This window comes from Pseudophryne corroboree, chromosome 3 (genome assembly GCF_028390025.1).
Source record: "Pseudophryne corroboree isolate aPseCor3 chromosome 3, aPseCor3.hap2, whole genome shotgun sequence".
In the NCBI taxonomy this organism is placed as follows: Eukaryota; Metazoa; Chordata; class Amphibia; order Anura; family Myobatrachidae; genus Pseudophryne; species Pseudophryne corroboree.
The window spans coordinates 36,270,387-36,285,997 of record NC_086446.1 but is presented as its reverse complement, the minus strand read 5'-3'; the positions used below and the strand labels follow the sequence as shown (position 1 = coordinate 36,285,997).

Below are 15,611 nucleotides of genomic sequence, written 5' to 3'. Positions count from 1 at the left end.
AGTATCAGATTTAGGGACGCTATCATGTCGTCCGCCATTTCTGGCATTTCATCCAGATAGAGCAGTTGTCAGAACTAAATCTGGGTATGTTCCTAAGGAGGTTTCTAAGTTCCACCTTAATGAAGAAATTGTAGTTCCGGCTTTTTAGGTACTGGACCTCTCTGCAGGAGATGCATCATTGGGTGTAGCTCGTGCTCGAAGGATCTACGTGGATTGTACCAGTGCCATCAGAGGGACAGACACTCTCTTCGTCCTGTACAGATTTTACAAGAGGGGATGGCCAGCCAATAAGGAAACACTGGCTAGATGACTACAGATGACTATCTCAGAAGCATACTCTCAAGCTGATCTCCTTATCCTGGATAATCTCTCTGCCCACTCTACTTGTTCGGTAGGTCCTTCATGGGCAGCCCACCGTGGTGCCTCAGCTGAACAACTCTGTAAGGCAGCCACATGATCATCAATTAACACATTCATTAGACATTATGCCTTTGATACCTTTGCCCTGTTCAGGACGCTGCATTTGGGCAAAGGGTTCTCCTGTCCAATCAGGAGCGTAACCTCCCTTAGTTGCTGCTTTGGGACATTCCAAGGTAGATCCTGTGGACTACTGTGGACCCTGATTGAGAAAGCAGAAGTTATGTTAGACTTACTATGAATAACTTTGTTTCTCTGAAGTCCACAGTATCCGTGACGCACCTGTTTTGATAATCTTTGCACTTACTAACCCCTTCCTTTCCACTGGTATGGAAGTGTGTGTATGTTCTTCTCGCCTGAATAGGTCTCCCTCTCGATAAATCTGCTCCTGCCTTGAGCTTTGGAACCAACTGAATTTTCTGAGGCGGGGATGGGGGCTGGCCCATAGTCTGAAAAACGTAACTGTTTGGTGCCCGTTCCGCTGTCGCTACTTAATATTCCATGGTGCATCCTGTGGATACTGTGGACTTCAGAGAAACAGAGTTATCGATGGTAAGTCTACCATAATATCCCATGGTATATCCTGTGGATACTGTGGACTTCAGAGAAACAGAGTTATCGACGGTAAGTCTACCATAACTTCTGCTTTTAAAGTTGTATGTATTCATTTGAGTGAGTATATTATATTAAGGCAGAAGAAGCAAAGCGGGAATAGATGTATGCAACTGATGTAAAGGTAGAAGATATGGAGGGAGAAGAAGAGACGTATGTTACTGATATGAAGGTAGAAGATACAGAGGTAAAAGAAGAGACATATGTGAGGGTTGACCAGCAGTGTAAGGAGGAGGCAATCCCTACAGATATCAGCACAGGTGAGTAATAAATACTTATTACAGAAAAAGAGTCACATATGCTCAGTCGCTACAAACGTTTCTACCCCTACACCCTCCTCTGTCAGTAAAACTAATGACTAAAATGTATCTGCCCAGTGAGTCAGGAACCATAAGACCTAATGTATTCCTGCTCTCCCCCCAAATCATGTCACTGTGTGTTACCAGTCCAGAGATCTGACCAGTCTCCTCCCCACACTCTCTGGTGCATCTCATGGATCGGGAGTCATCAGCCCCTATTATCCTCCTGTTCTTCCCTCACATCATGTCACTGTGTGTTACCAGCCCAGAGATCTGACCAGTCTCCTCCCCACACTCTCTGGTGTATCTCATACATCATGAGCCATCAGCCCCTATTATACTCCTGCTCTCCCCCTCACATCACTGTGTGTTACCAGCCCAGAGATCTGACCAGTCTCCTCCCCACACTCTCTGGTGTATCTCATACATCAGGAGCCATCAACCACTATTATACTCCTGCTCTCCCCCCTCACATCATGTCACTGTGTGTTACCAGCCTAGAGATTTGACCAGTTTCCTCCCCATACTCTCTGGTGTATCTCGTACATCAGGTTCCATCAGCCCCTATTATACTCCTGCTCTCCTCCTCACATCATGTCACTGTGTGTTACCAGCCCAGAGATCTGACCAGTCTCCTCCCCACACTCTCTGGTGTATCTCATACATCAGGAGCCATCAACCACTATTATACTCCTGCTCTCCCCCTCACATCATGTCACTGTGTGTTACCAGCCCAGAGATCTGACCAGTCTCCTCCCCACACTCTCTGGTGTATCGGATTCATCAGGAGCCGTCACTCCCTATTATACTCCTGCTCTCCCCCTCACATCATGTCACTGTGTGTTACTAGCCCAGAGATCTGACCAGTCTCCTTTCCTCTCTTGTGTATCTCGTTCAATAGTCCTTAGATCATAGTTTGGGCTTTCTCGGAGGCCACTAGGACATTTGTGATAGCACACACGCTTATCAGATGTGCATCAATAGAGTCCTATTTACTGTGTGTACTTGTATAATTGTAATGAACTGTAGTTGGGAAATTGAAATAAAATAACTGAGCATCTTAATCTCACTAATAGTATGATAATTTGTCCCTCAAGGTAACAAAATTCTATTGTCATACATTTCTTTCCAGCAGTTGGAGGCACAAGCCAGAAGACCTCATAGGGAGATCTCATCTTGTCTGCAGATATTAAAATAGAAGATAACTTCACACAGGATTCTCCAGGAGACAGCCCCATTACTCTAAATATCCATTCTGTACCTCACTGTGCAGATATATCATCTGATCCCTCTAATCATGGGGAATGTTCTCCTGATAACTCAGATGTTGCTACACATAGTGCTGCTCTTGCAGCTGATTCAGTCTTTACTTGTTCTGAATGTGGTAAAAGTTTTGTACGTCAGTCAGTGTTTGTTATACATCAGAGGTATCACCCAGGTGAGAGGCCGTTTCCATGTTCTGAGTGTGGGAAGTGTTTTTTTCAGAAGTCACATCTTGTTATGCATCAGAGAAGTCACACAGGTGAAAAACCATTTCCGTGTTCTGAGTGTGGGAAATGTTTTTCACAGAAATCAGATGTTATTAAACATGAGAGAAGTCACACAGGTGAGAGGCAATTTCCATGTCCAGAATGTGACAAGTGTTTTGTAAATAAATCAAATCTTGTTGTACATCAGAAAAGTCATGCAGGTGAGAAGCCATTTCCATGTCCGGAATGTGGCAAGTGTTTTTCTCGTAAATCAAATCTTGTTGTACATCAGAAAAGTCACACATGAGAGACTATTTCCATGTTCTGAGTGTTGGAAATGTTTTACAGAGAAAGTACTTATTAGACATCAGAGGAGTCACACAGGTGAGAGTCTGTTTCCATGTTCTGAGTGTTGGAAATGTTTTACAGAATAATCAGCACTTATTAGACATCAGAGAAGTCACACAGGTGATAGGCCATTTCCATGTTCTGAGTGTGGGAAATGTTTCACAGATTAATCATTTCTTATTATACATCAGAGAAGTCACCCAGGTGAGAGGCCATTTCCATGTTCTGAGTGTGGGAAATGTTTTACATATAAATCAAATCTTGTTACACATCAGAGATGTCACACGGGCGAGAAGCCATTTCCATGCTCTGAGTGGGAAATGTTTTACACAGAAATCAAATATTGCTACACATCAGAGAAGTCACACAGGTGAGAGGCCATTTCCATGTTCTAAGTGTGGGAAACAGTTTACATATGTATCAAGTCTTGTTGCACATGAGAAAATTCACAGTGGTGAGAGGCCATATCCGTGTTCTGAGTGTGGGAAATGTTTTACACAGAAATCAGATCTAGTTAAACATGAGAGAAGTCACACAGGTGTGTAACTATATCCATGTACTGAGGACCAACTTTGTATGTAAATCCTATGGTTTTAGTACTAGTCTGCTTCGTTGGACACAGACTTCTTGGACCCGGTTGTCTAGATCCGATGGCCATTCTGAGTAAGATGCAGTTTATGCAGACTAGCCAAGGTCTGCTACCATCAGAAGTCGCTGATCCGATGCCGCTTCCTCAGACGTAGCCCACAGTCCTCCTGCTGCTTTCTATTTGTATGGTTTTGGACAGCTGCTTCCCGGCGTCTGTGCATTTCCTTACAGATCGACATCAGGCCCTCAGTGCACAATATACTTTACACTGAAGTCATATCTTGTTACACACCAGAAAATCCACAAGGAGAACTGATTGGCATGTGGGGATGTCTGAGTGGTATTAGTTTATATATGAGAGGAATGTACATAGGACTGAATGGCACTTGTGGAGCTTTTCAGTACTTGTGAGATCTGATGGGGTATTTTATGGCATTTTGGAGCAAGTGAGGGGCAATTTGGGATGAATGATGTCGGCTGGCCCTGCATTGGTTTTTTCCTCTTTTCTTTTCTGAAATTTAGACCTCTGTGTGTTCCTTTAGGATGTCGTAGGGCTGCACTTTCTGCATTTTTAGCCGGATGTGTACGCAGAAAATTCTAAAAATTGAGAGTCATGATAAAGTCTATGTGAAGCATACACGTATCAGGTGTAACATTAGACCCACCTGCCTAATATTGTGCATCTCCCTGTTATGCCACCATAAGGCATGGCTTCCATAAGACCTCTGAAGGTGTTCTGAAGGATCTGGAACCAAGATGTCATTATCAGATCCTTTAAGTCTTGTAAGCTGTGAGGTGGGGCCTCCATGGCTCAAAAAGATGCTCATTGCCAGAGCATCTAGCTGCCTCCAGGGGTTGCCTTCCCATCTTGAAACCATCCCCTCCATAAGTGAATGATGCACCCGCCGTCCAAATATTTTAAATTTTGCAAATATTATATTCTAAATTATAAATATATTAGATTAAATTATAAATGTGGCAAATATTTAAAATATTGCATTACTTTCAAAGATGTAAGCTGCAGTGTGGGGCGGTGATATTAGTGTGCGATGTACATAATGAGAGTATGATGCAGGAAATGCATCCTGAGGAATGTGCAGGTCTGCACTGAAACGTGTCAACTTCCCCTAAATTGTCCACACAATGGCAGCAATTGTTTTATTCAGTACAAAGTTCTTCCATCAGGATCTATCATCACTGTCTTCAGCGTCATTGAGTAACCTGCGACAGAGTAATACAGTAGCTGTGTATAACACCTAATCCAGCCGTCTCTGCTACCGGTGTACATGTAATACAGACGCAGCGTCACTGAGTAACCTGTACCAGAGTAATAGCTGTGTATAACACCTAATCCAGCCGCCTCTGCTACCGGTGTACATGTAATACAGACGCAGCGTCACTGAGTTACCTGTACCAGAGTAATAGCTGTGTATAACACCTAATCCAGCTGTCTCTGCTACCGGTGTACATGTAATACAGACGCAGTGTCACTGAGTAACCTGCACCAGAGTAATAGCTGTGTATAACACCTAATCCAGCCGTCTCTGCTACCGGTGTACATGTAATACAGACGCAGTGTCACTGAGTAACCTGCTCCAGAGTAATAGCTGTGTATAACACCTAATCCTGACATCTCTGCTACCGGTGTGCATGTAATACAGACGCAGCGTCACTGAGTAACCTGCACCAGAGTAATAGCTGTGTATAACACCTAATCCAAACGTCTCTGCTACCGGTGTACATGTAATACAGACGCAGCGTCACTGAGTAACCTGCACCAGAGTAATAGCTGTGTATAACACCTAATCCAGCCATCTCTGCTACCGGTGTACATGTAATACAGACACAGTGTCACTGAGTAACCTGCTCCAGAATAATAGCTGTGTATAACACCTAATCCAGCCGTCTCTGCTACCGGTGTACATGTAATACAGACACAGCGTCACTGAGTAACCTGCACCAGAGTAATAGCTGTGTATAACACCTAATCCAGCCGTCTCTGCTACCGGTGTACATGTAATACAGACACAGTGTCACTGAGTAACCTGCTCCAGAATAATAGCTGTGTATAACACCTAATCCAGCCGTCTCTGCTACCGGTGTACATGTAATACAGACGCAGCATCACTGAGTAACCTGCACCAGAGTAATAGCTGTGTATAACACCTAATCCAGCCGTCTCTGCTACCGGTGTACATGTAATACAGACACAGTGTCACTGAGTAACCTGCTCCAGAATAATAGCTGTGTATAACACCTAATCCAGCCGTCTCTGCTACCGGTGTACATGTAATACAGACGCAGCATCACTGAGTAACCTGCGCCAGAGTAATAGCTGTGTATAACACCTAATCCAGCCGTCTCTGCTACCGGTGTACATGTAATACAGACACAGTGTCACTGAGTAACCTGCTCCAGAATAATAGCTGTGTATAACACCTAATCCAGCCGTCTCTGCTACCGGTGTACATGTAATACAGACGCAGCGTCACTGAGTAACCTGCACCAGAGTAATAGCTGTGTATAACACCTAATCCAGCTGTCTCTGCTACCGCTGTACATGTAATACAGATGCAGCGTCACTGAGTAACCTGCACCAGAGTAATAGCTGTGTATAACACCTAATCCAGCCGTCTCTGCTACCGGTGTACATGTAATACAGACGCAGCGTCACTGAGTAACCTGCACCAGAGTAATAGCTGTGTATAACACCTAATCCAGCCGTCTCTGCTACCGGTGTACATGTAATACAGACGCAGCATCACTGAGTAACCTGCTCCAGAGTAATAGCTGTGTATAACACCTAATCCAGCCGTCTCTGCTACCGGTGTACATGTAATACAGACGCAGCATCACTGAGTAACCTGCGCCAGAGTAATAGCTGTGTATAACCCCTAATCCAGCTGTCTCTGCTACCGGTGTACATGTAATACAGACGCAGCGTCACTGAGTAACCTGCACCAGAGTAATAGCTGTGTATGACACCTAATCCAGCTGTCTCTCTGCTACCGGTGTACATGTAATACAGACGCAGCATCACTGAGTAACCTGCACCAGAGTAACACCTGTGTATAACACCTAATCCAGCCGTCTCTGCTACCGGTGTACATGTAATACAGACGCAGCATCACTGAGTAACCTGTGCCAGAGTAATAGCTGTGTATAACACCTAATCCAGCCGTCTCTGCTACCGGTGTACATGTAATACAGACTCAGCATCACTGAGTAACCTGCACCACAATAATAGCTGTGTATAAAATCTAATCCAGCTGTCTCTGCTACCGGTGTACATGTAATACAGACGCAGCGTCACTGAGTAACCTGCACCAGAGTAATAGCTGTGTATAACATCTAATCCAGCTGTCTCTGCTACCGGTGTACATGTAATACAGACGCAGCGTCACTGAGTAACCTGCACCAGAGTAATAGCTGTGTATAACACCTAATCCAGCCGTCTCTGCTACCGGTGTACATGTAATACAGACGCAGCATCACTGAATAACCTGCGCCAGAGTAATAGCTGTGTATAACACCTAATCCAGCCGTCTCTGCTACCGGTGTACATGTAATACAGAAGCAGCGTCACTGAGTAACCTGCACCAGAGTAATAGCTGTGTATAACACCTAATCCAGCCGTCTCTGCTACCGGTGTACATGTAATACAGACGCAGCGTCACTGAGTAACCTGCACCAGAGTAATAGCTGTGTATAACATCTAATCCAGCTGTCTCTGCTACCGGTGTACATGTAATACAGACGCAGCGTCACTGAGTAACCTGCACCAGAGTAATAGCTGTGTATAACACCTAATCCAGCCGTCTCTGCTACCGGTGTACATGTAATACAGACGCAGCATCACTGAATAACCTGCGCCAGAGTAATAGCTGTGTATAACACCTAATCCAGCCGTCTCTGCTACCGGTGTACATGTAATACAGACGCAGCATCACTGAGTAACCTGCACCAGAGTAATAGCTGTGTATAACACCTAATCCAGCCATCTCTGCTACCGGTGTACATGTAATACAGACGCAGCATCACTGAGTAACCTGCACCAGAGTAATAGCTGTGTATAACACCTAATCCAGCCATCTCTGCTACCGGTGTACATGTAATACAGACGCAGCATCACTGAGTAACCTGTGCCAGAGTAATAGCTGTGTATAACACCTAATCCAGCCGTCTCTGCTACCGGTGTACATGTAATACAGACTCAGCATCACTGAGTAACCTGCACCACAATAATAGCTGTGTATAAAATCTAATCCAGCTGTCTCTGCTACCGGTGTACATGTAATACAGACGCAGCGTCACTGAGTAACCTGCACCAGAGTAATAGCTGTGTATAACACCTAATCCAGCCATCTCTGCTACCGGTGTACATGTAATACAGACGCAGCGTCACTGAGTAACCTGCACCAGAGTAATAGCTGTGTATAACATCTAATCCAGCTGTCTCTGCTACCGGTGTACATGTAATACAGACGCAGCGTCACTGAGTAACCTGCACCAGAGTAATAGCTGTGTATAACACCTAATCCAGCCGTCTCTGCTACCGGTGTACATGTAATACAGACTCAGCATCACTGAATAACCTGCGCCAGAGTAATAGCTGTGTATAACACCTAATCCAGCCGTCTCTGCTACCGGTGTACATGTAATACAGACGCAGCGTCACTGAGTAACCTGCACCAGAGTAATAGCTGTGTATAACACCTAATCCAGCCGTCTCTGCTACCGGTGTACATGTAATACAGACGCAGCGTCACTGAGTAACCTGCACCAGAGTAATAGCTGTGTATAACATCTAATCCAGCTGTCTCTGCTACCGGTGTACATGTAATACAGACGCAGCGTCACTGAGTAACCTGCACCAGAGTAATAGCTGTGTATAACACCTAATCCAGCCGTCTCTGCTACCGGTGTACATGTAATACAGACGCAGCATCACTGAATAACCTGCGCCAGAGTAATAGCTGTGTATAACACCTAATCCAGCCGTCTCTGCTACCGGTGTACATGTAATACAGACGCAGCGTCACTGAGTAACCTGCACCAGAGTAATAGCTGTGTATAACACCTAATCCAGCCGTCTCTGCTACCGGTGTACATGTAATACAGACGCAGCATCACTGAGTAACCTGCACCAGAGTAATAGCTGTGTATAACACCTAATCCAGCCGTCTCTGCTACCGATGTACATGTAATACAGACTCAGCGTCACTACGTGACCTGTACCAGAGTAATAGCTGTGTATAACACCTAATCCAGCCATCTCTGCTACCGGTGTACATGTAATACAGACGCAGCATCACTGAGTAACCTGCTCCAGAGTAATAGCTGTGTATAACACCTAATCCAGCCGTCTCTGCTACCGGTGTACATGTAATACAGACGCAGCGTCACTGAGTAACCTGCACCAGAGTAATAGCTGTGTATAACACCTAATCCAGCCGTCTCTGCTACCGGTGTACATGTAATACAGACGCAGCATCACTGAGTAACCTGCACCAGAGTAATAGCTGTGTATAACACCTAATCCAGCCGTCTGTTACCGGTGTACATGTAATACAGACGCAGCATCACTGAGTAACCTGCACCAGAGTAATAGCTGTGTATAACACCTAATCCAGCCGTCTCTGCTACCGGTGTACATGTAATACAGACGCAGCGTCACTGAGTAACCTGCACCAGAGAGTAATAGCTGTGTATAACACCTAAACCAGCCATCTCTGCTACCGCTGTACATGTAATACAGACGCAGCATCACTGAGTAACCTGCACCAGAGTAATAGCTGTGTATAACACCTAATCCAGCCGTCTCTGCTACCGGTGTACATGTAATACAGACGCAGCGTCACTGAGTAACCTGCACCAGAGTAATAGCTGTGTATAACACCTAATCCAGCCGTCTCTGCTACCGGTGTACATGTAATACAGACGCAGCGTCACTGAGTAACCTGCACCAGAGTAATAGCTGTGTATAACACCTAAACCAGCCATCTCTGCTACCGGTGTACATGTAATACAGACGCAGCATCACTGAGTAACCTGCACCAGAGTAATAGCTGTGTATAACACCTAATCCAGCCGTCTCTGCTACCGGTGTACATGTAATACAGACGCAGTGTCACTGAGTAACCTGCACCAGAGTAATAGCTGTGTATAACACCTAATCCAGCCGTCTCTGCTACCGGTGTACATGTAATACAAACGCAGCATCACTGAGTAACCTGCACCAGAGTAATAGCTGTGTATAACACCTAATCCAGCCGTCTCTGCTACCGGTGTACATGTAATACAGATGCAGCATCACTGAGTAACCTGCACCAGAGTAATAGCTGTGTATAACACCTAATCGAGCCGCCTCTGCTACTGGTGTACATGTAATACAGACGCAGCGTCACTGAGTAACCTGCACCAGAGTAATAGCTGTGTATAACACCTAATCCAGCCGTCTCTGCTACCGGTGTACATGTAATACAGACGCAGTGTCACTGAGTAACCTGCGCCAGAGTAATAGCTGTGTATAACACCTAATCCAGCCGTCTCTGCTACCGGTGTACATGTAATACAGACGCAGCGTCACTGAGTAACCTGCACCAGAGTAATAGCTGTGTATAACACCTAATCCAGCCATCTCTGCTACCGGTGTACATGTAATACAGACGCAGCGTCACTGAGTAACCTGCACCAGAGTAATAGCTGTGTATAACACCTAATCCAGCCGTCTCTGCTACCGGTGTACATGTAATACAGACGCAGCGTCACTGAGTAACCTGCACCAGAGTAATAGCTGTGTATAACACCTAATCCAGCCGTCTCTGCTACCGGTGTACATGTAATACAGACGCAGCGTCACTGAGTAACCTGCACCAGAGTAATAGCTGTGTATAACACCTAATCCAGCCGTCTCTGCTACCGGTGTACATGTAATACAGACGCAGCAGCACTGAGTAACCTGCACCAGAGTAATAGCTGTGTATAACACCTAATCCAGCCGTCTCTGCTACCGGTGTACATGTAATACAGATGCAGCATCACTGAGTAACCTGCACCAGAGTAATAGCTGTGTATAACACCTAATCGAGCAGTCTCTGCTACCGGTGTACATGTAATACAGACGCAGCGTCACTGAGTAACCTGCACCAGAGTAATAGCTGTGTATAACACCTAATCGAGCCATCCTCTGCTACTGGTAGTAAGTGATCAACTCTGAATGACCCACATGGTTTTGCCCACTAGAGAAAGATTTTTCTTCTGCGATTGGGTCTGAATTGTCACCAGGCATTTCACACCGCATGATGTATTGAGGCTAGATGTCAGAGGACACATCTGTACACGTAATACAGACGCAGCGTTACGGTGACACTACCTGCACATTACATCAGAGGAGCAGTCACATGCTCTGTATGACGGCATCACGGCTGTCTCCATATGATCCTGCAGCGTAGGCACATTCTGTATCTCATGCTGTGATGTCATCCCATTACATAAGAGTCCCCTGATGTTATGTGTCTCCGATACCTTGATATCTGCTGATAGCTGTGATCACTCGCTGAAGATTTGTTGTTATAATGAATATGTAAAGCTGTTTCTTGTAATAAAATGATGGTAAAGGATCTGTGAGTGAGTGAATGTCATTGGTGCTCAGCCGTCACTATGTGTATTTAGGGAAACACCGACCAATCACCGCACCCAGCGCCCTGACAGCCAATGTGGTTATAGTGTATAAGTTCTATTCTATAACAAGTTACATAAACATTTAATGTATAAAAAAAGTACAATAGATAATAGAATAATAAAATGTAAGATATGTATGAATATAGTGTACACCATCAAATTACTGCTCTATATTTGTTAAAAAGTAATTATATGGATGAGGGTGCTCACACTTTGGGTGTTGATCCTTAGTGACAAGCCATGCCCGTGTTCCCAATCTCGGTGCCCGGACCCTGGAATGTACTGTGTATCCCTGGAGTGTGCCTGTCAGACGCACGGAGAGATCCCATTTGATGGGTGTGTTATAAGAGTGTTGTGGGTGTTTCGCAGGACTGGTAGTAACATCAGATGCTTAACCGTGTACATTGGAGCCCATACTCTACACAATCTGTACCTAGCACGGCACTGGGGCAAGTCCCAAAGTTTCCTCCGATGACTGTGACTGCAGCAGCTCAGTGTGTCCGTCACAGCACTTGCGCATTCAGATGCACACATGTACACCAGGAGAAGGGCTTTTACAACAGTAGCATAAAGGTGCAGATTGCAGCTGTGAGAAAAGGGGCTACTGTATGTATATATATATATATATATATATACGGGTTCACTACGATCTGCCGGCGGTCGGGCTCCCAGTGACCAGCATACCGGTGCCGGGAGCCCGACCGCCGGCTTACCGACAGTGTGGCGAGCGCAAATGAGCCCCTTGCGGGCTCGCCACGCTACGGGCACGGTGACACGCTACGCTGTTTTATTCTCCCTCCAGGGGGGTCGTGGACCCCCATGAGGGAGAATAAGTGTCGGTATGCCGGCTGTCGGGATCCCGGCGCCGGTATACTGTGCGCCGGGATCCCGTCAGTCGGCATACTGAATACCACCCATATATACTGTATATAACAGTCGCTGCAGCACTGACGCACAATCAGTCCCTTTACCTTTAATAGAACATGCCAAGAGTCTGAGCAATCCGATACGTACTGTGGTCTTACTGACAAGTGATGGGAATGCAGCAATGGTGATATGTGGTCACGTAACAGGGCACCTCTCATGCAGGAGAAAATAATATCCCAAATAATTTTGATTGAATTTCAGGGGTATATAATGGCATACATTCTCTGTATACAGGACATAGGTTACTTAATCAGATCTTAAGTAGCTTCTGTCTTAAACAACACAATACTGTATATCATATATGTAAATTACATCTATAAATTAACAGACCGTATAGGAAGAATAAGGGGAAAGATGGAGACAGAAGGAGAGGACGGGAGTGAGGGGACACTGACCACACACGGCACAATAAAAAAAAAAGGTGAATAGGAAGCGGAACAGAATATATAGATGATCCATTAATAGAAATGGGGTCTTAGACATCTAGTTTCAAACCAAATTGTCTATTTAAAACTGATAACTATTTTTTTTCTTAACGCTTTCATGCATAAATTATAACCAAATGCAAGTTTTAAAAAAAATGTTTTAGACTTCAGCTCTTATAAAAACAAAAGTTTTAGTTGTTTTATTAAAGTATAAAACTAAAGAAGTTCTACACCTGTGCACTTGAGTGGACATCATGCCTCTGCAACATAAAAAATTGCCCTATTATCATGGAACAGTATTTTAAGTGTGAAAGATTTTTTTATTATTTATGAACAAATGTAAGTTAAAATGTAAAACTAAATGTCTAGTATGGTTACAATATGTTATCATGTTGCTTAGTATTGTTTTCTCTAAGTTGAAAGTAATGGGCTGGATGTAATTATGCCCCAGTTTGGCGGCCGAGCTGGATGCTGGCCGAACTGTGAATTATAATTTTTTTTAAAGGGGCAATCACAAGGCAAAACCATGCCTCCCGCATGGCCGCCAAACATTTTTTATGCCTATTTATGAATATATTCATCCAGAAACAAAAATGTCCTTAGTATTTGTAACACATAAATGTTCAATTACTGCTCAGCTTGCTTCATACCTAGAAAAGAAAGAAGAGATAGGGGGGTATCCAATTACCCTCGACAGTGCCGTGGGTGTGAAAAACACCATATCCAATTAGGTCCCTGGCGTTTATCGCATGGAAATACATAGGTCCCACGAAATGCCACGGACATATATATATATTCATGGCACTTATCGCAGATTATGCTTTGCATGCCTGAGTGATGATAAGTGCTGGCATCGGCGAGCGGAGAGCGCAAAATAAGGGCTAAATGGATAGCCCCAGCGAACCAATAAGCCGCAGTAATTTAACATTGCTAATTGGATACCCCCCATAGTGTGCCGCACTAGCAATGTGAAGCAGCTCAGTAAATAATAATAGGAAGATGTTGCAGACATTTGGCTGTTTCCTGAGCACTGGGGCGAGTGGGGAGGGAGACAAACAAAAATTTTCATTTTGTAAAAAAAAAGCAGAATCCAAAAAGAAAATAATCTTTTCTTTACAATTTTAATAAAGTCTGTATCTAGATCCCTTGATATAACCACACATACTGTTACCACCAGAAAAGGGACTTGCGGGTCCAGGTACTACCAGTCCCATTTTTTTCAGTAAAGATTTTAGCTATATAAACTGTTTTAGAATGATCACAGAACAAGCTGGACAAAGAATCTGTTGATTCAAAACACAATGGATGCTACAGGAGGCCACAGGAGTGCCAACAAGGAAGATAGCGGGATCACACCGCCGCAGCAGCTCTAACATCTGACATCATCATCAGCCGCTGCGGCCTAGCATTGCCACACCCTACTGTCTCAGGGACTTTTATGCAACTGTGAACAGACAATGGCCCTCATTCCGAGTTGATCGGTCGCAAGGCGAATTTAGCAGAGTTGCACACGCTAAGCCGCCGCCTACTGGGAGTGTATCTTAGCATCTTAAAATTGCGAACGATGTATTCGCAATATTGCGAACACAAACTACTTAGCAGTTTTAGAGTAGCTCCACACTTACTCTGCCTGTGCGATCAGTTCAGTGCTTGTCGTTCCTGGTTTGACGTCATAAACACACCCAGCGTTCGCTCAGACACTCCCCCGTTTCTCCGGCCACTCCTGCGTTTTTTCCGGAAACAGTAGCGTTTTCAACCACACGCCCATAAAACGCCGTGTTTCCGCCCAGTAACACCCATTTCCTGTCAATCACACTACGATCGCCGGAGCGAAGAAAAAGCCGTGAGTAAAAATACTATCTTCATAGCAAAGTTCCTTGGCGCAGTCGCAGTGCGAACATTGCGCATGCGCACTAAGCGAAATTTCACTGCGATGCGATGAAAAATAACGAGCGAACGACTCGGAATGAGGGCCAATGCTCCAACCCTAGATAGGGTAAGTTAGGAACACCGGTCTCAAAGTTACAGTTCTCCTGGAAATCATCTATAACTGACCCCAACCAATTTAACACTAGCATGAAAGTTGGAGAAGCCGCCTGGATGCAAAGGCTCAAGACTCTCCATGTAGATGTTTAGTTTTACATGTACACACTGCATTGTGGTAAGCATGTTGTGCATCTGTAGGCTTTGGCCAGTGATTTTTCACACTGATCCTGATTTTCAGTGGGTCCAATGACACAGCCCTGCCCTTCAATGGAGCTGGTGTATCCCCTGGTCTTGCTCTTCCATGTTGCTCCATAGTGCCAGCGTTGATTAATGCTTGAGCAATGGATGCTTTGAAAGCCAACTACTTCTGGTCACTCTGGGGCAGATTTATTAAGCCTGGTGTAGTGATAAAGTAGAAGGTGATAACGCACCAGCCAGTCAGCTCCTAACTGTCATTTTTCAAACCCAGCCTGTGACATGGAAGTCAGGAGCTGACTGGCTGGAGCGTTATCACCTTCTCCTTTATCACTTCAGCATTCTTAATAAATCTGCCCCTGAATCCAGATGTGTGATACAGCAGCCAAGTTACACCAAGAAAGTAAAAGAACACCTGAATGTATCATCTCATGTTGTTGCAACATCGGTATCCCCCAGCACACTGGATGACATCAGTAACAGGATTTGATAACTTCATGGTGGTAGAATTTTCAGAAATCTCAGTTGCATACATTTGCAAAGGTATGGGAAGCCCCCAGGCTGCTTTAAGGCGTCTCGGAGTACTGGGGACCCTAACATTACGTCTAAGTCCGGGGCGTGACACCCCACAAACTGGCAAGGGCCAGACACCATAGGGCAGC

The 15,611-nt window shown here is 44.9% G+C and overlaps 1 protein-coding gene across 4 annotated transcripts in view; it reads left to right on the top strand.

Moving 5' to 3' along the window:
• LOC135054640 (zinc finger protein 304-like) overlaps positions 1-11,346 on the top strand; it is a 56,806-nt gene extending 45,460 nt beyond the window's left edge. For 2 of the 4 annotated variants that reach the window (XR_010243545.1, XM_063957867.1), the window contains 2 exons: positions 1,109-1,289; positions 2,461-11,346. Coding sequence is in view for 3 of the 4 variants with exons in the window: in XM_063957867.1 (XP_063813937.1) it covers positions 3,101-3,691 (591 nt within the window). In the remaining variant the exon portion in view is untranslated. The remainder of the gene's footprint in view (positions 1-1,108; positions 1,290-2,460) is intronic. The other 2 variants (XM_063957870.1, XM_063957869.1) reach the window with 1 other exon arrangement.
• The last annotated feature ends 4,265 nt before the right edge of the window (positions 11,347-15,611 follow it).